Here is a 27,595-nt window from a genome sequence, read left to right as displayed (position 1 = left end):
ACAGCCTCTCATTCAATGTCAGCAAGATCAAGGAGCTGACAATTGATTCCAAGGGGAGGAAACCAGAGGCCCATGAGCCAGATCTCAACTGGGGATCAGAGGTGGAGAGGGTCAGCAACTTTAAATTCCTCAAGGTTACCATTTCTGAGGATCTATCCTAGGCCCAGCATGATGAAAGCATGGCAGCACCTCTACTTTCTTAAAAGTTTGCAAAGATTTGACATGACATTTAAAATGTTGATGCTTCTATAGATGTATGGTAGAGAGTGTATTGACTGGTTGCATTGTGGCCTGCTATGGAAACATGAATTCCCTTGAATGGAAATTCCTCCAAAAAGCAATGGACACAGCCCAATCCATCATGAATAAATCCCTCCCCACCACTGAGCATATCTACTTGGATCACTGTTAGAGGAAATCAGCAGCGTCCATCATCAAACCTCTCCCCCACAACCACCACCCAGGCCATGCTCTCCTCTCGCTGGTGCCAGAACATCAGGAAGAAGGCACAGGAGCCTCAGGACCCACACCCACAGTTCAGGAACAGTTATTACCCCGCAACCATCAAGCTCTTGAACCAGAGGGATAATTCCACTCAGCTTCACTCACCCATCACTGAACTGTTCCTACAACCCAAGGACTCATTTTCAAGGGCTCTTCATCTCATGTTCTTGATATTTATTGCTGTTTTTCCCTCTTTTGCAGTTGCACAATCCATGAATCCCTCATTTAATGTTAGGGGGCCATAGCATAAAAAAGGTTGGGAACCGCTGGTTTAAAGGAATACAGGCAAAACAGGGGCAAATGGGTGCAAGTTAAGAAGGACACAAGACCATTGATTTCTCACCAAATGCTAAATCTTATAAGCCTTCACTAACGACTTTCATGGAGGGACGTAGAGCATAGAGTCATAGAGTATTACAGCATTGACAGCTCAATCCACACTCAAGGTTCGAAGCTCCACAGTTCAAAATAAATTTATTATCAAAGTACATATATGTCACCATATACTACCCTGAGGTTCATTTTCTTGCAGGCATTTACAGTAAATACAAAGAAACACAATAGAATTAATGAAAAACCTCAAATGCCCTGATGTGGACTAGCTCCTGGACTTCCTGTTTCCTCTTTCTTTAGTCAAAAATCAGCTCTTTGGATTTGCTGACATTGTGTGAAAAGTTGTTATTGTGGAACCATCCGGTCAGATTTTCAATCTTCCACCTTTATGTTGATTTATCACCACCTTTGATTTGGCCAGTAACAGTGGTGTCATCAGCAAGCTTAAAGATGGTGTTGGAGCTGTGCTTTGCCTCACAGGTGGAAGCAGGGGACTAAGCACACAGGCTTGTGGTGCATGTATGCTGATGGTGATTGTGAAGAGATGTTGTAAATCTGAACTGACTGGGGCTCTGCAGGTGAGAAAATTGAAGATCCAGTTGCACAAGTAGGTACTGAGGCCATGGTCTTGGCACTTATTGATTAGTTTTGAGGGAACACACACACCACTCTGAGTGAACCCCCTCAGATTTCATAGAAATCTCGGCACATTACAGGCCCTTCAGCCCACAATGTTGTGCCAGGACAACCATTTAACCTACTCCAGAAACTGCCTAGAACTTCCCTACCTCTATTTTTCTAAGCTCCATGTACCTATCTAAGTGTCTCTTAAAAGACCCTATTGTATCTGCCTTTACGATCATCATTGGCAATGCATTCCATGCATCCACCACTCTCTGTGTGGAAAACTTACCCGACACCCCCTCAGTAGCTATTTCCAAGCACCTTAAAACTATGCCCCCTCATGTTAGCCATTTCAGCCCTGGGAGAAAGCCTCTAGCTATCCACACGATCAATGCGTCTCATCATCTTGTACACCTCTATCAGGTCACCTCTCGTCCTCCGTCACTCCAAAGAGAAAAGGCCAAGTTCAATCAACCTATTCTCATAAGGAATGCTCCCCAATCCAGTCAACATCCTTGTAAATCTCCTCTGCACTCTCTCTATATTATCCACTTCCTTCCTGTAGTGAGGTGACTAGAACTGAACAGCGTATTCCAAGTGCTTAAATATTTCCCTTTAATATTTCTCCTTTTACCCACATCTAGTTCTGGTCTACGCCATCCTGAGCAGAAAAAGCCTGCATTCACCCTATAATTTTATATACTGGTAATTTGCTATACCTCTGTAGGATCACCCCTCATTCTCCTGCACTCCAGGGAGAAAAGTCATAACCTAGTAAGCATAAGGTCCTCAAAACCTGACAGCATCCTTGGAAATTTTCTCTGCGCTCTTTCAAGCTTATTTCTATCTGCTGTCCTTACCTTGTCTTGTTGTACTGTAAGTAACCTGGGACCCGTCAATACGATTGACTTTTACTTACCTCTTGATTAAAGGGATTTAATAAAGACAAAAAAAAGACAGGCTGTGCCATTGACCTCCATATCAGTGAGTTCTCACTATATTTAAGAAGTACCTGCAAAAGCATTTGAATCAACAGGAGATAGAAAGCTATGGACAAAGTGATGGTGATGTGGATTAATAGCTAATGATGCCAAAGATATGATGCATCGAAGTGCCGAATTATGTGTTATACGATACTGTGAAAGAAAAACATCTCAAATCACACATATGTAATGGCATCAGGGAGGTGACATCTTCACACAGTTACCATTAGTCAGGAGGTACAGAAAGCTGAAGTTCCACATCACCAGGTTCAAGGACAGCTACTGTACTGTCCTTCAACCATTCAGTACCTGAATCAACGAGCACAGCACGAACCAGAATGGATCACCAAATTGCTGGAGGAACTCAGCAGGTCAGGCAGCACCAATGGAAGAAAATGAAGAGTCAAGACCCTTCAGCCAGACTGAAATCAAGACCCAAAATGTCAACTTTATTTTTATCTCCATGGATGCAGCCTTATCTGCTGAGTTCCTCCAACATTTTGTTTATTATTCCAGATTCCAGAATGCTAGAGGAAATCATCAGGTCTGGCAACATCTGTGGAGGAAAAAGTTGATGTTTTTGGTTGAGAGTCTTCATCTAGACAGAAATTTCAACTGTCCATTTCTCTACACAGTTGCCGCCTGACCATAAGATATAGGAGCAAGAGTGGCTGCTCCTATATACCATTAGATATAGTATATAGGAGCAGCCTATACCTTATACCATAAGATCCTTATGGTATGATCCTTATGACTCCTTATACCATAAGATATCTTATGGCTGACCATATATATATATATAGGAGCAATAGTGGCTGCTCCACTATTTCATCATGGCTGATCCAATTTTCCTCTCAGTCCCATTCTTCTGCCTTCTCCCCATATCCTTTCATGTCTTGACTAATCAAGAATCAATGACTTGGCCTCTACAGTTGCCTGTGGTAACAAATGCCACAGATTTGCCACTCTCTGGCTAAAGAAATTCCTCCTCATCTCCATTCTATAAGAACGCCTCTCTAATTTGAGGCTGTGTCCTTTGATCTTAGACTTCCCCATCATAGAAAACATGCTCTCCACATCCACTTTATCAAGGTCTTTCACTATTCGATAGGTTTCGATGAGATCAGACCTTATTCTTCTGAATTTCAGTGAATACAGGCCCAGAGATATCAAACTCTCGTCATATGTCTAACCTTTTTATCCTAGAATCTCCTTTGAACCCTGCCAAGTTACAGCACATCTTTTCTCAGATAAGGGACTTAAAATTGCTCACAATACTCCAAGTGAGGCCTCAACAGTGTTTTATAAAGCCTCAACATTCCAACCTTGCTTTTATGTTCTAGTCTAGTGGTCACCAACCCGTCGATTGCAATCAACTCGTGGATCTTTGAGACTTTCCCAGTAGATCCCGAAAAAAAATGAAAAATAAATACACAAATACTGTTGAGAGATTGTTTCTGGGCTGCGGGATTTTAGTTCCGTTCTTTCTGCCCAGTGCGCATGCGTGTAGCTCCCCCCCCCCCCCCCCTGCACTACACAGTGTACTTCAGTGGTCCCCAACCACCAGACCGCGAGGAAACGATATGATTTGTTGAACTTGAATGCACGCAAGGTCATCAGTCGCCTAAACACAGTGACACCCTCACACCAGAGATCACTGGTTGGCCGCGGGTAACTGGCCGACTGGAGCGCGCACAGATGGGTGCCGCCTTTAAACCTGTTCACCACACCGAATGTTCGTGGGGAACCCGGTGATAAAATATTCGTAGACGACCTAATTCGGGCTCAGGGTTTCGTAAGTAACAGAGCAGCTACCTCACTGTGATATACTGAAAAAACTTTTGTCGGCCGATAGATCCTACGGGGGGGGGGGGGGGGCAGATGTGCGTCCTGTCGCACTCCTCGCTCGCTCAGTTGCTCTCTCTCTCCGAACTGCGACCGCCGTGGCCCCAGCACGGGGACCTCCGACCCTGACCTTGTCCTCTCACCCCACCCATGACCAGCCGCATCTGGCCAAGGCGTCTGGCAGTGGGTGGGCGGGAGGCTGGAGTTTGGGCCCGGAGGCTGTCTAGTGAGGCAATGAAGCCTTCAAACCTGCTTCGGTACTCTGAGTCCAAGCACATTGCACTTAGAGACAAACACGTTGAGTTTTTTCAGCGGAAAAAACGTGAGCAAGAGGGACAGAAGCTAAGTGCTGAGAGCCACGAAAACTAAATTGCAGAATAGACTGGACATAAGGAACCTGCTTCGAGTATCGCTGTATTCCGGTCGTGTTCAACACCCACCCCCCTATCGGCCGGTCCTCAAGAATATTGTCAATATTAAACCAGTCCGCGGTGCAAAAAAGGGTGGTGACCCCTGGTGTACATACATTATTTCTTCTGGGTTGTGGGGTTTTACTTCCAGTCTTTTCTGCCCGGTGTGCATGTGTGTAACTAATCGATTTAGTAGGGTCGATCTTGCCTTTCACTAAGGCCAAGGTAGGGGATCTTGGGTTTAAAAAGGTTGGTGACCACTATTCTAGTCTCTTGAAAGGAATGCTAACATCACATCTGCCTTCCCCACTACCAACTCAACCTGCAAGTTAATCTTTAGGGAATTTTACCCAAGGACTCCCAAGACTCCTTGCACCTCAGATTTTTGAATTTTCTCTCCAATTAGAAAATTGTCAACACCTTTATTTCTTCTGCCAATGTGCATGATTATACACTTCCTGATGCTGCTACTTCTTTGCCCATTCTCCTAATCTGGCTAAGTCCTTCTGTGTGGTCTCTTCACCATCTACACTTCAGACTTCAACTACTGCACAGAGTCTTGCCATCTTCAGAAGTTCTCTGATGACTCTGCCATAGTTGGATGCATCAGCAAGGGAGATGAGGCTGAGTACAGGGCTACGGTGGGAAACTTTGTCATATGGTGTGAGCAGAATCTTCTGCAGCTTAATGTGAAAAAGACCAAGGAGCTGGTGGTGGACCTGAGGAGGGCCAAGGCACTGATGATCCCTGTTTCTATCCAAAGGGTCAGTGTGGACATAGTGGAGGATTACAATTACCTGGGGATATGAATGGACAATAAACTGGACTGGTCAAAGAACACTGAGGCTGTCTACAAGAAGGGTCAGAGCCGTCTCTATTTCCTGAGGAGACTTTTGACATCTGGCGGATGATGCTGAGGATGTTCTATGAGTCTGTGGTGGCCAGTGCTATCATGTTTGCTGTTGTGTGCTGGGGCAGCAGGCTGAGGGTAGCAGACACCAACAGAATCAACAAACTCATTCACAAGGCCAGTGATGTTGTGGAGGTGGAACTGAACTCTCTGACGGTGGTGTCTGAAAAGAGGATGCTGTCCAAGTTGCATGCCATCTTGGACAATGACTCCCATCCACTCCATAATGTACTGGTTAGGCACAGGAGTACATTCAGCCAGAGACTCATTCCACCGAGATGCAACACTGAGCATCATAGGAAGTCATTCCTGCCTGTGGCCATCAAACTTTACAACTCCTCCCTCGGAGTGTCAGACACCCTGAGCCAATAGGCTGGTCCTGGACTTATTTCCACTTGGCATAATTTACTTATTATTATCTAATTATTTCTGGTTTTATTTGCTATATTTCTACTCTATCCTTGGTTGGTGCAACTGTAACGAAACCCAATTTCCCTCGGGATCAATAAAGTATGTCTATCTATCTGTCTGTGGTCTCTCTCCTTCCTCAAAACTACCTGCCCCTCCACTTCTTTTTGTATCATCCACAAACTTGGCTACAAAGCCATCAATTCCATCATCCATATATTGACATATAATGTAAAAAGAATCGGTCCCAACATAGCCCCCTGTGAAACACCACTAGTCACCAGCAGCCAAACAGTAAAGGCTCTCTTTATTTCCACTCCTTGCCTCCTGCCAATCAGCCACTGCTTAATCTATGTTAGTATCTTTCCTGTAAAGCCATGGGCTCTTAACTTGTTCAACTGCTTCAATTATGGCACTTTGTCAAAGGCCTTCTGAAAATCCAAGTACATTGCATCCACTGATTCACCTTTGTCTATCCTGCTTTATATTTCTTCAAAAGAATCCAATGGATTTATCAAGCAAAATTTTCCCTTAAGGAAACTATGCTGACTACGACCTATTTTATCATGTGCCTCCAAGTAGCCTGAAACAACATCCTTAACAATCAATTTCAACATCTTCCCAACCACTGAGGTCAGACTAACTGGCCTATAATTTCCTTTCTTCTGCCTCTCTCCCTTCTTGAAGAGTGGAGTAATATTTGCAATTTCCAGTCCTCCAGAACCATGCCAGAATTAATTGATTCTTCAAAGATCATTACTAATGCCTCCACAATCTCTTCATCCATCTTCTTAGAGCCCTGGGGTGCATACCATCTGATCTAGGTGACTTATCTATCTTCGGACCTTTCAGTAAACAAAACTAATCTCATTTGCTGACTTGTTGAGTTCCTTAAGTATTTTGGAGACACAAGAGACTGTAGATACTGCAATGTGGAACAACACACAAGACATTGCTCTGGATTAGTTGACCTGTTTTGTTCCTCAAGCAGTTTTTCTTTTGCTACAAGGTTAAATTATCAGTGTTTTGTACAGAATCCAGGAAATCTGATAGACTCTTAAATAAGCTGGCACAACCATGTTGGACTGAATGACCTTCAACTCTTTTGCATTTTTCCATCTCCCCTCCAATAAACAAAGAACAGGATTTAATCTCTTTATAAAAAGCGTGTTTGATCTCATCAATTGAAAACAGAAAAAATACAGTTGCTTTAAATATTTCACCATTAATTTCCAATGTTATAAATTGATTTGCTGGAAGTCCCTGGTTAAAGAAACAAATGTTGACTTTATCCTTCTCCTTCATTTTCCCAAGTGCCAAATCCAACAAGTTCACAATGATGTACAGTTGGTTATCAATCAACTGACTTCCCGGCTAAAAGAAACCATGCTCACAGTGAGAAAAGGGAGGAATGCATGGACAGGGGACACATTACAAGCAACAGGTCAGTTAAAAAACAGGGAATATTCTGATGGTCCTACATCTGGTGGAATGAAATGTGAGGAAACACTGATAAGATAAACACTGGCTTGGATCTGTCGGGCTCCAGGGCCCATTTCTATACTGTAAATACTATGTAAGACTATGCTTTGCTACTATTAGGCTTCACAGGACATCCAACTGAAAGGAAATACTGAAGGGGTAGAGAGAGAGAAAAAAACCTTTTTGATTAATAACAAAAATAATGTAATTTTCCCCTCTTATTTTTGAAGGAGTATTTCCTGGTTCGACAGTCAAATTCTCAAAGTAACAATTAATCTCAATGAGGAAATCCTCAGCAAATCTACAGCTTCATAGAGATGACCGGTTGCCGTGATAACATTTGAACTGTTCGGCCATTGTGGCGATCACTTTCTCGGCTTTGTTCAGTCCTTTCCCGTCAGAAACGAATTATACCTCTTCATCCACGAGTCTATATATATATATAATCCATTGCTTATTAAGTCCTGATTTCTCACAAGTCATAAAGAAGTCTTGATGGTTGGAAGTGTGGATCTTGAAGAAGTGCAAATCTTTAATGGATGATCTCAAGACAAAATTGAACTGTGATTGGCTGATACTATGATGCCTACTAGCATTTCTATAATCACGATTTGCTCGCAGGGGTCCATTTTGATTCATCTCCAAGCACTGGCACTGTGGGATTTAGGTGTAGGTTCTGCTAGGTGATGAGTCGGGCCTGTAGTCATACTTATTCAGGGTGCTGGGATAATATGTAGTGGTGTACACATTCGTCTGCTGTAATGAGGATAAATAGTTGCTTCTGTCATCAGGAATCAAATTGTTCTTGTTCAGAGTCTGAGGGAAAACAAAAAGTCAGATGTGTTTAGGTTAGTGGTTAACCAAACTAGAAGGTAAAAAATCGAGAGTTTCTGCAGTACAGCACAGCAAGTGATCCTGTGGTTCAGCTAGTAGAGCTAGTCATAGCTTCAGTGACCCAGGTTCAATCCTGACATCAGGCTCTGTGTGCATGGAATTTGCACCTTCTCTAGATGGCCATAGGTATTTGCTCTGGTATCCCAAAAGGGTGGAGATCGTTGGGTTAAATGGCTACTGTTAAATGTACCTGGCACGTAGTCAAGTAGGAGAATCTGGAGGGAGGGAGTTGATAGGAATATGGGGTGAAACCAATGGATGAGGGTAGAAATTCTGATAATGTGCCAGTAGAGGGATTGGTTTAATTAGTTTGGCACAACATTGTGGGCCAAAGGGCCCTTTCACTGTATTGTGTACTATTCTATGAGCTATGTTGAAGGAAGGATGAACTGCTAAGGTTTTAAAAGCCATTGGTCGTATCACATTTGGAATATTGTGAGTAATTTTGCACCTCATATTTCAGAAAAGCTATGCTAGCTCTGGAGACGGTCGAAAGGAATTTCATGAGAATGATCCTAGAAAAGGAAAGGCCTTAACAAATGAGGAACATTTGATGTCTCTGCGCCTGTACTCAAAGGAATTCAGAAGGCTGAGGGAGGATCTCACTGTAACCTACTAGGTATTAAATATGCTGGTTAGAGAGAATGTGGCATAGCCTCAGAATAAAGGGACTTGCCTTTCAAAATGAGATGAGGAGGAATTTCTTCAGCCAGAGGATGGTGAATCTGTGCAATTCATTGCCACAGAGGCTGTGCAGGCTAAATCATTGGAGGTATTTACAGTAGAGTTTGATAGGGTCTTGATTGATAAGGGATTTAAGGGAGAAGGTTGGAGAATAGCTTTAAAACAAAAAAATCAGCCATGATAGATAGTATAAGAAGCTCAATAGGCTGAATGTGCTAATTCTGTTCCTATACCTAATGATTTATGGTCTTCTATTGGTGTAAAAATGGACATTTGTTAATAGGTGCAGATCATTGAGCTGAAAGGCCTGCTTATTTTAGAGATACAGTGGGAGTGGACACTCCTGGCCCTTCGAGCCTCCAACAATCCCTGATTTAACCCTCACCTAACCATGGGACAATTTACAATGACCAATTAACCTACTAACCAGTACATCTTTGGATTGCGAGATGAGACAGGAGAAAACCCACCCATTCCACAAGGAGAACATACAAACTCCTTACAGAGGTAAGGGTTGAACCCTGAACTCTGACACCCAGAGCTGTTGTAGTGTTTCACTAACCGCTACGCTACCATGGCACAGTGTTTCTGTGCTGATCTCTCTGTGAGTCTAGCTCACCTCAGAACATCCCAGAGTAGAGAATCTTTGAGACAAGAGTAGGATTGGAAGATTAAAATTCAATCAAGATCCATTTCGGCTTTTGCCATCCAGCCCTATAGAGACCAGTATTCTTCAACAGATCCAACCCAACATGACCATATAAAATCTTAAAGATGCTAACACCTATCTGATGATGATACAGCAAATACTGAACAAAGTCAGAGGCACACAGTATAATACTCAACAAATTATCCCAACCTGGATAACACGCAGATCAAGGCTGGAATGGGCTGGAACTCAAACCCACCTAAACCCAACACATCAGTGGTATAGACAGTGTGGAAAGCCAGTGCTTTTTTCCCAGGGCAATAATGGTTAATAACTGAGGGCATCCTTTTCAGGTGACAGGAGGGATGCTTATAGGAGAGGTTAGAGAAAAGTTTTTTTACACAGAGAGGTAGGTGTCTGAAATGCACTGCTGGGGGAGAATGCTGAAACTGATAAAACAGGGACATTTAAGAGACTCAGACACATGGATAAGCATCTATCATTAAGGGCCCTCACCATCCCGAAAATGCCCTCTTCTCATTACTACCATCAGAAAAGAGGTACAGGAGCCTAAAGATGCATATTCAAAGTTTCTTCCCCTCCACCATCCAATTTCTGAACAGACCATGAACACTACCTCATATTTTGCTCACTTTTTGCACTACTTATTTTTTCATACACAGTATATCCTATTGCCCTAGCTCACTCAACCTACTCTCAGAAGACATATTCTCTAATGCTGTTATATCCCCCCCTACACCCTCTCTAAAGCTTGCATGTCCTTCATATAATGAGGAGATCAGTTGGGTAAGAAATTTGAAAATTTAAGCCCAGCAAAGTTTGTTGTTACTTTGTGTCTGTGGTCTTTCTTGGTGGCAGAGATTGCTATTTTGGAAGGTATCGAGAGAGTAGCTTCAGCAAATAAATCCCATGCATTTTATAAATGGTACTCACTGCAACCATAAGATATACGAGAAGAATTGGGCAATTCAGCCCATTGAGTCCACTCTGCCATTCAACCATGGCTGATTCTTTTAACCCTGATCTTCATTTTTGCTGTAACCCAAACCCCTTTATCAATCAAGAACCTATTAATCTCTGCCTTATATACATCCCATGATTTGACCTCTACAGATTCTCCTCTCTAGCTTTAGAGATTCCTCTTCATCTCAGTTCTAAAAGGGATGTCTATTAATTCTGAGGCTGTGCTCTTGTGTACAGGACACTCCTACTAATTCAAGAATCCTCTCCACATCTGCTCTGTCCAGACCTTTTGGTATCCAGGTTTCAATGAGATTTCACCTTATCTTCCTGAACTCCATTGAGTACAGGTCTGGGGACATCCAATGCTCCTCACACGATCATGACAATAAATTTGCTTTTAATTACATCTGTCGTGAAGGTTAGGGGAAGAATCAAGATGCTAAATGCTTACGCTAGTTGATTAGGAACCAACTTACTAAAAAATTCCTGAGCTCATCTTATCCTGAGTGTGGTGGCTTTTATAAATTACTGCATTATGCATTATGACTGTATAATAAAGGGATAATCAATAGAGGACATAGTAGGCTTCAGACTGCAGCTTCAGACTTTCACACAGCTTTGGTGGGTCCAGGAGCCTGGAGTAGTGGAAGTTAACTTCCACTGGAGACCACTGCACTCTGGAATAAAGACTCCCGATGGTTTTGTCAGCAAGGAAAAACTGAGGATATTGAGATTGCTAATCTTGGATGAGTTTAATAGAAGTATTGAAATTATGAAGGGTATTATTTACCTAGATAAGGAGAATAGGTTTGGGATTGGGAACACTGATTAAAGATCATTGGGAACTGAATCAGAGGAAAGAGTTCTGAGTTTGAAGCAACGAGCATGGTGATGATGAACATAAAATGACTGCCTCTATGCTACTTTCCCTTCATCACTGTTAAGGAACATATGACGCCATTACTACAAGGAGGTTGATGGGACTCGAGTACCTGAATTATAAGGAAAGGTTGAATAGGTTAGGACTTTTTTCCCTAGAGCATGCAGGAATTAAGGGAAAATTGACAGAGGTAGGAGAAATTATGAGGGGGTAAAGATATAGAGTAAATGTAAGCAGGCTTTTTCCATGAGGAGTGAGACTAGATCTAGAGGTCATGGGTTAAGGATGAAAGGTGAAATGTTTAAGGGGAACATGGGGGAACTTCTTCACTGAGAGGGTGGTGAGAATGTGGAATGAGTTTCCAGCGAAAGTGGTGGATGTGAGGTTAATTGTAACATTAAAGAGAAGTTCGGATACACACATGGATGGGAGGGGTATGGAGGGCTATGGTCCAGGTGTGGGTTGTTGGGACTAGACAGCTTAATAGTTCAGATCAGACTAGATAGGTCGAATGGCCTGTTTCTCTGCTGTAGTGGTTTATGACTCTAGTTCTCTGGGTTATATGGTGGTTACATTGGGCAGGGGTGGACAGATGTTTGGGTTACTCTGAGTTTCTTCCACAGATTTCCATGAGCTGATGAGGGCAGCATGGTAAAGTAGCAGTCAACACCACACTTTATAACAAAATTGGGTTCGATTTCTGCCACAGACTCTAAAGAGTTTGTACATGGTGATACTTGCAGACTCCACCACATCCTTGCTGATTTGCCACAAACAACGCATTTCACTGTAAGTGTCAATATTTTGATCCTCCATCAGTCAGCATAGCAGAGAAGACCATGCTAAAGAGTGTAGCAAGGATGTGTTCTCGCCCCTACACTCTTTAGCATGGTCTTCTCTGCTCTGCTGACTGATGCCTTCCGTGATTGTCAGGATGGTATACACATCAGATACAGGACTGGCGGCGGGCTATTCAACCTCCGGTGTCTACAGGCTGTTATAAAGGTAAAGGAGACTGTCGTCAGAGACCTCTTATTCGCTGATGATTACGCCCTCAACACCAGCACAGAACAGAAGATGCAGCAAGAAATGGACTGCCTCTCACGAGCCTGTGACAACTTCGGACTTTCAATCAGCACCAAGATGACCGAAGTTATGTACCAGCCCGCACCTGGAAAGCCCTACCAGGAACCACACATCACAGTAAAGGGGCAGTCGACAGCTTTACTTTTCTGGGCAATACTCTATCAAGAGCGGTGAACATAGATGCAGAGATCAGCAACAGAATTGCCAAAGCCAGTGCCGCCTTTGGGAGACTCCGTGAGAATGTATGGGAGTGGAGAGGACTCAGCCTTACCACCAAGCTGAAGGTCTACCGAGCAGTGGTTCCCACCACCCTCTTCTATGCCAGTGAGACCTGGACTGTCTACAGCAGACACGCTAAACAGCTCAACCACTTTCATTTGAGCTGCCTCCGCAGACTTCTCCACATATGATGGCAGGACAAAGTCCCAGATACGGAGGTCCTGGAGCGGGCTAGCACCCACAGCGTCTACACCCTCCTACAGAAAGCCCAAGCCAGATGGGCTGGCCATGTCATCAGGATATCTGACAGTCAACTACCAAAACAGCTGCTGTATGGAGAGCTGAGCCAGGGCAAGCGCTCAGATGGAGGGCAGAAGAAACGTTTCAAAGATTGCCTCAAAGTGTCCCTCAAAGACCTCAACATCAATCCCAGCAGCTGGGAATCACTTGCTCTGGACCACCCAACCTGGTGGAGCAGGACCACTAAAGGAGTGTATGCAGCTGAAATCAGAAATCAGAAATCAGAGGCTCAGAGGAAACGCGCTAGGCTCAAACTACCTCCACTTCCAATGCAGTACCTACCCTCATGTGTCCCACATGTGGGCGAGCTTTCAGGGCCCGGATTGGCCTCACCAGTCACCTCTGGACTCACAGTCACAAACCCTCCACCTGACAGAAGTCATGGTCGTCTTCGACTCCGAAGGACGAACAACAACAACAATGTTTTGTTGCACATGTGAAACTAAAGCTAATCTCTAGTCTTGTTAAGGGCAATATCACTATCCTCCTGGAAACCCATTGTGCTGCCGGAGCTCAGAACAGGATGCTCATCCTGGGAGCCCTGTCATTGGCAAGTCTGGGTCGATACAAAGATCGAAGCCAGGTAGATCGAAAGTCAAGACCCAATGGCTGCTTCTGTGAGCGCACTGGAGAAGTCTGCTGAAGGCTAGAGGCCTGGCCTGTCCAGGGAGTTGAGGACTGTCTATTTGTGTGTGTGAATGGGTGGGTGGGTGGGTGGGAGGGAGGGAGGAAAGTGGCTTGTTTTGCTGCTGAACGTTATGGGTATACCATGTTGGCAGTCAAATGTGTGACAACACCTGTAGGCTACCCCCAGCACATCATTAGGTTGTGTGGATGTACATGTGATAAGTAGATAAATCTGAACCTGCAGCTGGGCGTATGGACAATGTGGCCTGCCTGAGCACAGTTAGACATTCAGTGCTGGGGATGTTGGCTTGAGAGTGGATGCTGAGATTGCCAATGTTGTATTTTTATTTTATTTATAGATACAGCAGGGTAAAAGGTCCTTCTGGTCCAATGAGCCCACGCTGCCAAGTTACACCCATGTGACCAATTAACCTACAAATCCGTATATTTTTGGAATGCGTGAAGAAACTGGAGCACCCAGAGGAAACCCACACATTCACAGAGAACGTACAAACTCCTTACAGACAGCATCAGGAATGGAACCCGTTAGTGCTGTAAATTTTAGGCTCACTGCTATACACCCATGCCACTCACGATAGATTTGGGTATATTTGTGAGGATGGCATTTAGATTTAGATAGGCAGTTAGACAGGTACATGAATATGGAGAAAATGAAGGGGAATGAATCACATGCAAACAGAACGGATTCAGTTTGGGACATATAACATACTGCAGAACATGGCCTGTACTGTGCTTTGGCCTGTGTTTTGATACAGCATGGTACAGGCCCTTGGGCAAACAATGTTGTGCTAACCCTTTAATTTACCAATCTAACCCTTCCCTCCTAATAGACCTCCATTTTTCTATTATCATGTACCTAACTCAGAGCTTCTTTTGTATCTGCCCTTACCATTACCCCTGGCAGAGTGGTCCATACACCACTCCCTGTGTAAAGAACACACACAAAATGCTGGATGAACTCAGCAGTCCAGGCAGCGTCTATGGAAAAAAGTGAACAGTCGATGTTTTGGGCTGACCCCTTCAACCGGACTCTTTTCCATAGATGCTGCCTGGCCTGCTGAATTCCTCCAGCATTATGTGTGCTGCTCAGATTTCCAGCATCTGCAGATTTTCTCGTGTCTGTGTAAAGAACTTAGCTCTGACACCCCACTTATACTTTCCTTGGATCACTATAAAATTATGCTCCTTCATATTAGACATTTTTGCCTTGCAAAAAGGTATTGATTTGGTTTAGTTTCTGGCTCAGACACTGCGGGCCTAAGGACCTGTTCTCTTTTCCCATTTGAAGCTTGAAGTGATTCTGTCCCATGTTACAAACCATTCCCACACCAAGTGATTTTACAGCAGACACTCTGCATTTCTATGGGACGTAGGAGGAAACTGGATCATGAGGAGGTAAATAGGGAGTACTTGAAAATTCCACACACACGGTGCTGGTGATCACAATCAAACTGAGGCTGCTAGAGCTGAGAAACAGCAGCACTAACTGCTGCAGTTCAGTCGCACCTGATGAACAGGTAAGGTCTAAGGGTATAAAACACAGAATCCAGAGTGGTGGAGATGGGCGCCTGGTGGCATTCAGTATTATAATGCTAATGATTCTGAAGAAGTTAGAGGGGCCCTGGGTCCCTCTTTCCATTGTGAAGGCAGGCCCCCCTGGAATGGGTTCTTCTACAGGTATTATTCCATCTGACTGATGGAACTGCTGTCCCTTAGCAATGCACTAGATTAAGACCGTAAGATACAAGAGCAGAATTCGGCCATTTGGCCCATCATGTTTGTCCCACCATGGCTGATCTAATTTTCCTCTCCTGCCTTCTCCCTGTATCCTTTCATCCCCTGACCAATCAAGAATTTATCAACCTCTGCCTTAAACCTGGCCACCACAGCTGCCTGTGGGAAAGAATTCCACAGATTCACTACTCCCTGGCTAAAGAAATTCCTCCTCATGATGCAAATGCCAGCGATATTTCCATAGTCACATCCCTAAAGGGGTGCGGGTGTCCATGATCCTCTTACTTGGGGTGGGGGGGGGGGAGCCACTCACACAGAAAATGGCCCACTGTGTGGAAATTGATTTACCTTGATTTCCATTGGATTGTACAGCTCATTTTTGTTCGCCTGACTGCTGCTCTTGTAGTTTAAGTGGTTGGGAGTGCTCGGATGAACTACTGTGGACTCCTGAGATTGTCTGTAGCATCGCTGGTAGTACATGTAGATCAGCAGGGTAATGAGGCTTGTGCCCATGAAGGAGGCGATGCCGGTGGCAACCAGGTGGTAGATACTGTAACCTGGATTGGTAAATGGTAAGATGTTTAGAGAAGATGGGGAATACAGTCCTGAAACCTTCAAAGCAACAGACACGGAACTAGCACAATGACATCACAATGTTAACACCCTTGTACAATTTCCAAAAACTGCAGCCAACTGTCAGGTCACTGGCTGCAGTCTACCATCCATGTGTCCAGGAGAAAGAATCAGGTAGGAAAAATCATTGCAGACACTACCCATTCAGCACTCTGCATTTTACAGTCATAGAGTGAATGAATACTACAGCACAGAAACAGGATCTTCAGCCCATCTAATCTATTCTGCTTAGTCCCATTGACCTACACTCGGACCATAGTCCTCCATATCTCTCCCATCCATGTAACATCCAATTTTCTCTTAAATCAAAGCCTGATCTACCACTTCCACTGGCAGTTCATTCCACCACCCTTTTGAGTGAAGAAGATCCTTCTCAAGTTCCTCTTAAAACAGTTCACCTTTCACCCTTAACCCATGACTCACTGAATCTCAATGGAATAAGCCTGTTTGCAGTTATCTATACCCCTTATAATGTTATATATCTCCATACAATGTCCCCTCCTTCTCCTATGCCCTAGGGAATAAAGTCCAAACCTATTCAACCTTTCTCTGTAACTCAGTTCCTCAAGTACTGGCAACATCCTTGTAAATTTTCTCTATACTCTTTCTATCTTATTGATATCTTTCCTGTAGGTAGGTGACCAGAACTGCACCCAATACTCCAAATTAGCCCTCACCAATATCTTATACAACTTCAACATAACATCCAAACTCCTGTATTCAATACTTTGATTTATGAAGGCTGATGTGCCAGGAGCTCTCTTTATGACTCTCTCCTGCTGTGACTCCAAGTTGAAGGAATTTTAGATCTGTATTCCCCGATTCCTCTGTTCTACCACACTTCTCAGTGCCCTACCCCTCACCGTGTAAGTTCTATCCTGGTTTGTCCTCTCAAAGTGAGACACCTCATACATTAAATTCCCCACCGTTTTTCAGCCCATTTTTCCAGCTGATTCAGATCCCACTGTAAGCTTTGATAGCCTTCTTCACTGTCCTCTACACCTGCAATCTTGGTGTCATCCACAAATTTGCTGATTTGGTTCACCACATTATCATCCAGACTGTTAATGTAGATGACAAACAACAATGGACCCAGCACTGATCCTTATGGCACTCCACTTGACACAGTCCTCCAGTCAGAGAGGCAACCATCTACTACCACTCTCTGGCTTCTCCCATAAATCCATGTCTAATCCAATTTACTACGCCATCCTGAATGCCAAATCATTGACTCTTCTTGACCAACCTTCCATGCAGCACCTTGTCAAAGACTTCGCTAAAAGTCCAGGTAGACAACATCCACTGTCTTACCTTCATCAACTTTCCTGGTAACTTCCTTGAAAAACTCTAAGATTGGCTATACATGACCTACCATTCACAGAGCCATGTTGACTATCCCTTATTATTCTCAGACTATCCAAAAACATTTATATCCAGTCCCTTACTATAGTACCTTCTACTATTTATATCAAGCTCACTGTCCAATAGTTTCCTGACATTCTTATTTCCTTTCTTATACAATGGAGCAACGTTAGCTATCCTTCAATCCTCCAGCACCTCACCTGTTGATAAGGATGTTTTAAATAGTCCGCTAGTCCCCTGCAATTTCTGCACTAGACTCCCACAGGGCCTGAGGGAACACCTTGTCAGGCCTTGAGGATTTATCCACCCTGATTTGCCGCGGGACAGTAAACATCTCCTCCTCTGTAATCTGTACAGGGAACATAAAGTCAATGCCACTTTGCCTTACTTCTATAGATTCTGCATCCATCTCCTGTGTAAATACAGATGTAAAAATTTCATTTAAGATCTCCCCCATCTTTTATTTGAGGAGAAGTAGTGTGGAAGGATGGCACCAGTAGTTTTTGCAGACCCAGACGACTTCTCTCAGTTCGTCCACAAACTGACTTATTCTTCTTCTCTTACATCTTTCCTTTCTTTTCAAGGTGACTGGGATTCTGTCGGAGTCCGTGATCTACATCTCAAACTACGGTTCTTCACAAGCATCAAGTCTTGGGACCAACTGTGCAGCTTGGCACTTTGCTGTCTCTGAGAGCGACCTGGAAGATGTGCACCTTTGAGGGCGGGGGCAGCCCCATAGACAACACGGTGATTTCGCTGTAGATGTAACCATGATAAAATTCTGCTTCTAGATGCTGTTGCTTAAGGCAGCAATGATCATGTGGAGTGAGTTACAGAGAGAGGTCATAGGACGTGATTTTAAAACACTTGAAGTTCACAGGTCACAACAGAGCTTTCTTCACAAAACATTTTCCACAGAGAAAATATCATGACTTACTTGCACAGCTTGTGTCACTTCCAATTGCAGGCTGAATCACTGCAGGAGAGAGGCAGAAATCATCATTAGCAGAGATGCCAACAAAAATGCTATTCCTAAGAACAATTCCCAACATAATGCTTTATTTACCCCAACCCTGTTATCCTGTCCCTTTCTCATCCTTCACTCTCTCTATCTGTCCATCTTTGCACCGATTCCTCTCCCCAACTATTCACATCTGTATTTCCCAATGCCCTCCCTCTGTTCAATGTCTACCTTCCTTTCATTCAGATTCCACCATCTGCACCCTTTGATGCCCCCATCTATCACCTCCCAGCCTCCCACCTCACAACTTCCATTTTCAATACATTGACACCAAATGTTGATGGCCCATCTCCTTCCATAGAAGCTCTCTGACCTATTAAGCCTTCCAGCATTTTGTGTGTTGCTCCAGCTTCCAGCATCTGCTTCTATTTTACCACTACTGAGTTGTGCAATGTCATTAAACTAGCCTAATAATCAGGAAGTAACTTACACAGAATATGGAACAGAACAGCATTTGCCTACATCCATGAGCCTATCTGAGAGTGTTTTAAGTGTCCTTAATGTATCTGCCTCTACTGCCACCCCGGCAGCATTTGATTAACTACCTTTGACATCTCGCCCTACACTGTGTGGGGTTGGAGCCACACTGACCCAGCAGCCCCCGACAAACCCTAACCTAATCTCGGGACCAATTAACCTACCTTTGAACTACAGGGGGTAAACCGAAGGACCCTGATAAGAACCACGCATTCCACAGGGAGGATGTAGACAGACTCCTTACAGACAGCGTCGAAACTGAACACTGAATTTAGAAGGCCCCGAGCTGTAATAGCATTGTACTAACTGCCATGCTACCATGCCACCCAATCACCTTAAAATTATGCCCCCTTAGGCAGATCCACCCTGGAAAAAAAGTGCTGACTATCCACTTCATCCTTGACTCTTATCAATTTACACACCTCTATCAAGTCACCTCTCATTCTCCTTCGCTCAAAAGAGAAAATCCCTAGCTCCCTCAGCCTATCAACTTGAGTAACTTGAAGGTCCCCATTCATAAACAGCTCAGGTCCATACCACCCATAATAAAAAATAATTTCCAGAACCCAAGATCTGGGCCGTCAGTCTTTGACCTCATTTATTCTTTATGAGTCATTCTTTGTTATGTTCTCTGCATAGATGATAGGTAGGGTAACTGATTCCTGTTCCTAATGCTCCCTAGAAGTTGCACTGGAGATCCCAAGTTAGTTGACCAGCCTGTTACCTGGGATTTCATTGTAGAGACAGGGTCGATACTGGGTGCTGTTTCCCACACACTGCCCTTGCCCTGAATTGGACACCTCACATCGACGTCTGCGGGACTGTATTCCTTCTTCATCACACAGACTCCACTCTGTCCACACTGACCAGCCACCTTACAACACACAAGGGCATATTTTTATTAGTCATTCCAATCATATTAGCTCAACATTATTTTATTGTCAGTTGTAAGATTGGAGTTCGATTTCTGTTGCTATCTCTAAAGAACTTGTGTGTTCTCTCCATGGTCACATGGGTTTCCTCCCACATCCCCAAGACATACACTCAGGGTTAGGGTTCAAGAGTTGAGCGCATGCTGTAATGGCGTCAGAAGCGTGGTAACGCTTGTGGGATGCTCACTGACCCCTTTCACTGTATGTTTCAATGTACATGTGTTAAATAAAGCTAATCTTTAGCTGCACATGTTATTTAACAGTCACTTGGCACCAGTTATAAGTTTTCACATCACTCTGGGATGTTTGAAACTGCTCCAAGCAGTATGAAATCCTGGAAAATAACGGCTTTAATATTGAGACTGCATCTGGAATATTGTGTTCAGTCTTGGTTACCCTGCGATAGCAATGATGCCATAGAACTGGAAGGAGTGCAGGGAAGATTTGTGGATTGATTTATTGGCGTATGAAGTAGGCCCTGCTGCTCCTTTGATCCAAGCTGCCCAGCTACCCACAAATTTAACACTAGCCTAGCGAGTGTAGTCATGGGACAATTTACAATGAGCAACTGGTACGTCTTCAGATTGTGGGAGGAAACCAGGGAACCCGGAGGTCATGGGAAGAACATACAATCTCCTTACAGGCAGCATTGGGAATTGAACCTGGATCACAAGGTTCAAGTAGTGTTATCACTACACTACTGTGGTGAGACTCAAGGAACTGAGTGACAGAGAGAGGCTGAGCAACCTTTTACTTTACTGGCATTGGTTTATTATAGTCACATGTACCAGATACAATGAAGAACATGTCTTCTGTGCTGTGCATACATCTTTGAAGGCCTTCCATTGGTCAACGCCGACCGTGGATGCTGTGTCCCAACTGTCTACATGATAGGAGAACCAGTACGTAACCCAGGTCAGTAAGATATGGAGGGTAAGCTCTTGCCCATGTAGCAGGTTCCTCTCTCCACCCAGCTGATGAATCCAAAGGAACGGCAGAGACTGATACAATGTAGCACCAGCTACATTGCAGGAGCTGCCAGTCAGCATTAAACTCAACATAGGATCCTCCTTTGGGAATCAAGCTCCGAATTTTTTCCCTGGGGTTTGCTCCCAAAGCCTATCCCATGAGTGGATATAGCTGGAAAGCAGCAGATGTTTGAGTTCAGAGTTTTCCTTCTTGATGAGCAGCCAACCATGGCTTAAGAGCCCCATATGCCAGAAGCAACTGGTTTTAAGGTGCCAGTAGCCCACCTTTGCCCTTTCTGTCAATAAAGCTGGTTCCACCGGGCTTAGTAGCTAAGTCACACAATGTCTAGGAGCTGGACTTGGTTGTCAGGGGCTATTTGAGATGCATGCCATTGACAGCATTTAGTAGGCAGTGATACCCACTACCACCCCAATTATAACACCCAAAAGGAATCTGTTTATACAGATCAAATCATTACATGGAGCGTTAAAATAGAACAAGGTAAAACAATAACAAAACAGAATATGGTGTACAAGCTACCTAGAAAGCGATAATTGTAATAAGTGATAAATTGTAAGATCATAACAGGATAGACTGTGAGGTCAAGAGCCCATCTTATCTGTTAAAGTGTCTAATAACAGTGGTTACAGCAATGAGGGGTGGTCTTTTAGAGGTGTATAAAATCATGAGGGTCAGACATGGGTGAATGCACACAGTTTTTTCCCCATGGTTGGGGAATCAAGAACCAGAGAACAGGCTTTAAGGTGAGAGGGGAGAGATTTAGTAAGATGAGGAGAAGAGTGTGGTCTGTATATTGAATGAGCTGCCAGAGGAAGTGGTACATGAACTATATTTAAAAGACTGTTGGACAGGTGCATACATGGAAATGTTTACATGGATACAGGCCAAACATTGGTAAATGGTACAACATCAGTGTGGTTCAGATGGGCCAAAGGGCCAGTTTCCATGCTCTATAGCTCTGCAACTCTATAAAGAAATACTAGAGCATAGAACTTTGAACATTACAGCAAAGTACAAGCCTTTTGGCCCATAATGTTGTGCTGACTTTTTAACCTATATAAGATTTATCTAACCCTTTCCTCCTACATAGCCTTTTCTTTTTCTATCATCCATGCACCTTTCTAAGAGCTTTCTAAATGCCCCCAATTGATCTGCCTCTACCACCACCACTGGCAGTGTGTTCCACATATCCAACCCTCTGTGTAAAGGACTTAACTCTTGCATCTCCACCCCCCCCCCCCACTATACTTCACTCTGATCACTTTAAAATTATGGCCCCATTTATTAGCTATTTCTGCCTTGGGAAACAGTTTCTGGCTACCTACTTGCCACTTGATCTTTGATTCTTGTTCATCTCATACAACTCTATCAAGTCACCTCTTACTCTCCTTCGCTTGAAAGAGAAAAGCCCTACCTCACTCAACCTACCCTCATATGCCTTCTAGTCCAGGGAACATCCTGGAAAATCTCCTCTCCACCCTCTCTAAAGTTTCCACATTCTTTCTGTACTGAGACAACAAGAACTGAACACAGTATTCCAAGTGTGGTCAAACCAGATGATATGATATTATTAGAGCAGAGTGAAGAAATAGTGTAGAAGAGCAGCAGCTAAGCAAGGAGGGGTGCTGTGATAGTTGGGGTGTTGGAAGAAGGTATAAGGTTGTTCAGTGTTGCAGTTCCCTGTATGACAAAAGCCACTGAAATTAAAGGACTCTCATGACAATTGCAAGATACACTCAATGGCCGCTGTGTTAGAAACAGGAGTGGAACCCAGTGTGATCTTCTACTGTTGTAGCCCATCCACTTCAATGCTTGACGTGTTATGCATTCAGAGATGCTCCTCTGCACACCAATGATGTAACAAAGTTCAAAGTAAAATTTATTATCAGAGTATGTTCATGTCACCATATACAACCCTGAGATTCTCCTTCCCGTGGGCATACTCAGCAAATCTATTGAACGGTAACTGTAAACAGGTTCAATGAAAAAGCAAGAGCATAGAAGACAACAAACTGTACGAATACAAATATAAAGAAATAGCAATAAATAAGGAGAGTATGAAATCATAAGATAGAGTCCTTAAAGTGAGATCACCAGAAATAGAATGAGTGTAGCTATCCCCTTTTGTTCAAGAGCCTGAGGGTTGAAGGTCAGTACCTGTTCTTGAACCTGCTGGTGAGAGTCCTGATGCACCTGTACCTTCTACCTGATGGCAGGAGAGAGAAAAGAGCATGGCCTGGGTGGTGAGGATCTTTGATGATGGACGTTGCTTTTCTTCAGCAACATTTCATGTAGATATACTTAGTGGTTGGGAGGGCTTTACAGGGTTGAGTCCACTACCTTTTGTAAGATGTTCCACTCAAACCAACAATCATGCTCAGCTTTGGGATGTGTGATAAAACTGGAGCACCTAGAGGAAAACCATGTGGTTACAGGGAGAATGTGCAAATTCTACATAGACTCAGGGTCAGGACCGAACCAAGTCATTGAAGCTGTCAGGCTCCACTAACTCTGCCATTGTGCTGCCATGTTTTTGGCCCTGTATCTGTGCTGGCCCCGGATAGGGTCCAGAGGAGGTTCACAAAAATCATCTTGGGGATGAAAGGCTTAATTTATGAGGAGAGTTTGAAGTCTCTGGGCCTGTGCTCAATATATTGAGTTCAGAAGAATGGGGTGGGGGGGAGCATTCCATTGAAACATACTGAATACTGAAAGGCCTAAACAGAGTGGACATGGAGAGAATGTTTCCATTAGTAGGAGAATCCAATATCCCAGGGCTCAGCCTCATCCGCAATAAAAAGATAACGGGACTGAGGCTGAGAAGAGGAGGAGAGTCCTCAGAATGTGGTCAGTCTGTGAAATTCATTACCTCAGAGGGCTGTGGAAGACAAGTCCAAGTCATTGAGTGTATTTAAGGCATAAATTGATAAGATTCTTGATTGATAAGGGCATTAAATTTTACAGGGAGAAGGCAGAAGAATGAGATTTTAAAAAATACATTTGTGATGGAGAAAGTCCCTTTAGAACTGAGATGAGATCGAATTTATTTAGCCACTGGGTGGTGAATCGGTGGAATTCGTTGCCACAGATGGGTGTGAAGAGCAAGTCATTGGGTATATTTAAAGCAAAGATTGACAGGTTTTTGATTAGTAAGGACATCAAAGGTTACAGGGAGCAGGCAGGGGGACGAGTTTGAGAGGAATAATAAATCAGCCATGAAGGAATGGGCAGAATGGCCTAATTTTACTTTTATCTCTAATTAATTTTATTCCTGGCCTTATGGTAATGACCATAATGTAGCTGAGTAAAATATCATCAAAAATTAATATCAATGTCTCCAGATGAAACAAGGTTCAGACAGGAAACAACAAAGAGCAGTGTTAATAGACTAAGAAGATAAATCCATAGGGTGTGATATATCATGAGTTTAAGCACCTCCCCCTTACCAACAATATTCTGGGGGCTGGAGGGAGATCATTATCATTCGATCATAGCCTCTTTAAATAGTGTTGCCATTGGGTTAAAGCCTGGAAAGTCTTTGCACCATCATACTATGGGACCGTCTTCTCCACAGAGATTAGAGTACTGTACAGACACAATAGAAGTTTTCCCTCGTAGGTCTGGTGAAGAACTCTAAAAAACCAGACTCTAATATAGAGATAGGCTAGAAGGCTTGCTTCTGTGCTGCATCACTCTATGCATTTATGAATCTAAGTACCCTATTTCATGAAACAAACAATGGGGCATGAAACAAACAATGAAGCATGGGGGAGATTTGAGCGTAGAGGTAGATTGGGGAATAGGAGAATGAAGGTGAATGGTATAGAGAAGGTAAATGCAAACAGTCTTTTGTGACGGAATTTGGGTGAGACTAGAACTAGAAGTAGAGGTCATGGGTTAAGGGTGAAAAATGAAATGTTTAAGGAGAACGTGAGGGGGACTTCTTCACTCAGAGGGTGGTGTGAGTGTGGAACGAGCTGCCAATGGAAGTGGTGGATGCGGATTCAATTTCAAGATTTAAGAGAAACTTGGATGAATATGAGGATGGGACGAGTGTGGAGGGCTGTGGTCTGGTGCAGGTCAATGGAATAGGCAGTTCAATAATTTGGCATTGTCTAGATGGGCCAAAAGGGTTGTTCCTGTGCTGTAACGCACAGAGGAGAAAGAAAAAGTGAAGCAAAAATGTAAATAAAAGAGAGAATGAAAAAGGACTGCAATTCAGTTTGATTGACAGACAGAATGACAGATCAACAGAAAGACAGACACCTGGATGCTTAGTGAGATGAACATGCAAATATCCAGAGGCCACTTAATCAGAGAAACAGAGAGGCAGCAACAGAAAGTCACTGCAATGAGAGAGGGAGAGACAGAAAAAGATAAAAAAAAGTGATAAAGAAAGAATAAGACCGGGGAACAGAAGAGAAAGGCAGAAACAGAGAGGAGAGTCAACTCACAGAGTAAAGGACAAGGAGAGAGAAAGAATGTTGGAAAGATCCAAAGTCATGGATAGAGTGAGCAACCAAAATAGAGAGTGACAGAAGGTAACAGAGAGAGCAAGAAAAATGTGAGTGAGAAACAGGGAGAGTGGTCAAAGGGAGGCAGGGAAGGAGAGAGAAAGAGAGAGTGAGAGACAGGGAGACAGTGAAAGAGAGAGAGATTAAAGAAGGAGGAAGAAAGAAAAACGAGAGAGAAGTGAGAGTGAGGGGGAGGGAGAGAGGGACAAAGAAAAAGAGGGAGAGAGAGACAATGAGACAGAGAGAATGAGAGAGAGGATCGACAGTAAAACTAAAATACACAGGCAATGACATATCCCAACACAGAGCAAGAAGCTGTTGGGAAAATCAAATCAAAACAAAAAGGAGACCACTTGCCATATTTAATTTTTACCCCAATGTGTGCAGAGTTGAGCATACAGGAAAAATTTCTTAAGTCCAATGTCTCTCCTGTCACTATTTGTTCCAGGTTCACAGAAAGATTCACAATCAAGTCATAACCCGCTTCAGTAGAAATAACAAATTGAGGAATGTGGTGCCACAGAAATTAATCAGAATTGATTTTTGGCAGCCACACTGCTTGTTGGATTATATTTTATGAACACAGAGAATATGTAGGAAGTTATCCATTTATCCAATTACAAGCCTTGCACAGCAGGTATAAGAGGGGAGTTTCTTGTACATAAATCTTAATTAGCAAGGGTAATTTGGAAAAGCATCTCATTATTTTTAATGACATACTTAGACTGGGAGCACCACAGCTGTTAACTCACAGCGTTCAGGTTCCTGTTAAAGTCAGTCCCTAAAGTTTTACAGTTCAGTTGATGGCCATTAATTGGAGTATAATGGGATCACGGTTTTGAGCTTTGCTGACCCTAGCTCAGTAGCAAGGGAACAAAAAGCATTAATCTCAACCTTCACAGGCCGAAGTCAGCACGGTTTCCTATGGTAGCCTATGGTATTACAGGAAGGATGCTAGTATGGATAGAGCATTAGCTGATTGGCAGGAGGCTAAGAGTAGGAATAAAGGAGTCTTTTCTGGTTGGCTGCTGGAAACAAATGATGTTGCACAGGGGTCTGTGTTGGGCCCATTTCTTTTCACCCTACATCTCAATGATTTGAATGATGGAATTGATGGCTTTCTGGCCAAGTTTGTGGATGGTACAAAGATAGATGGTAGTGTTGAGGAAGTAGAGAGGCTACAGAAGGACTTAAACATATTAGGAGAATGGGCAAAAGAGTCGCAGATGGAATAGAGTGATGGGAAGTGTATGGTCATGCACTTTGGTACAAGAAATAAAAGCATAGACAATTTTCTAAATGGAGAGAAAAGTTAAAAATCTAAGGTGCAAAGGGACTTGGGAGTCCTCGTGCAGGATTCCTGAAAGGTTAATTTGCAGCTTGAATCTGTAGTGAGGAAGGCAAATGTGAGGTTAGCATTCATTTCAAGAGTACTAGAATATAAAAGCAAGGATGTAATAAGGCACTGGTGAGGCGTCACTTGGAGTATTGTGAGCAGTTAAGAAGGCCCGCATCTAAGAAAGGATGTGTTGACATTGGAGAGTGGTCAAAGAAGGTTCACAAAAATGATCCCAGAATTGAAAGACTTATCATATGAGGAACATTTGATGGCTCTAGGCCTGTACTTAGTGGAATTCAGAAGAATAACAGGGGATCTCACTGAAACCTATCGAAAGGGCAAGGTTTTCCCTTGTGGAAGTCATGTTGACTGCTATTTTATCATATATCTCCAAGAACCCTGAGACCTGTCCTTAATTATTTACTCTAACTTCTTCCCAACCACTAAGAGACTAAATGGCCTATAGTTGCCTTTCTTCTGCCTCTCTCCCTTCTTGAAGGGTGCACATGATGTGGTCAAGCTGACTTATCTACTTTTAGACTCTTGGTTTCCCAAGAACCTTCTCTTTAGTAATGGTAACTTCTCAGACTTCATGACACCTGGATCTTCCACCATATTGCTAGTGCCTTCCACAGTGAATATTGATGCAAAATTCTTATTCAGTTCATCCACCATTTCCTTGTTCCCCATTCCTCTCCAGCACTGTTTTCCAGTGATTTGATATCCTCTCTTTTACACTTTATGTATCTG

General features: G+C 43.4%; 1 protein-coding gene across 2 annotated transcripts in view; it reads right to left on the bottom strand.

Annotated features, from left to right (window-relative positions):
* Window positions 1-961: 961 nt before the first annotated feature.
* Window positions 962-27,595, bottom strand: part of sema5ba (sema domain, seven thrombospondin repeats (type 1 and type 1-like), transmembrane domain (TM) and short cytoplasmic domain, (semaphorin) 5Ba) — a 531,708-nt gene continuing 505,074 nt past the window's right edge. For both annotated transcript variants that reach the window (XM_059967676.1, XM_059967677.1), the window contains 4 exons: window positions 19,795-19,944; window positions 18,510-18,548; window positions 15,926-16,134; window positions 962-8,315 (listed from right to left, as the gene is read on the bottom strand). In XM_059967676.1, the coding sequence (XP_059823659.1) occupies window positions 8,163-8,315; window positions 15,926-16,134; window positions 18,510-18,548; window positions 19,795-19,944 (551 nt within the window). In that variant the 3' untranslated portion in view covers window positions 962-8,162. The remainder of the gene's footprint in view (window positions 8,316-15,925; window positions 16,135-18,509; window positions 18,549-19,794; window positions 19,945-27,595) is intronic.

Source organism: Hypanus sabinus, chromosome 4, assembly GCF_030144855.1.
Source record: "Hypanus sabinus isolate sHypSab1 chromosome 4, sHypSab1.hap1, whole genome shotgun sequence".
NCBI lineage: Eukaryota > Metazoa > Chordata > Chondrichthyes > Myliobatiformes > Dasyatidae > Hypanus > Hypanus sabinus.
The sequence above is the reverse complement of the archived record's forward strand: the minus strand, read 5'-3'. Positions and strand labels throughout refer to the sequence as shown.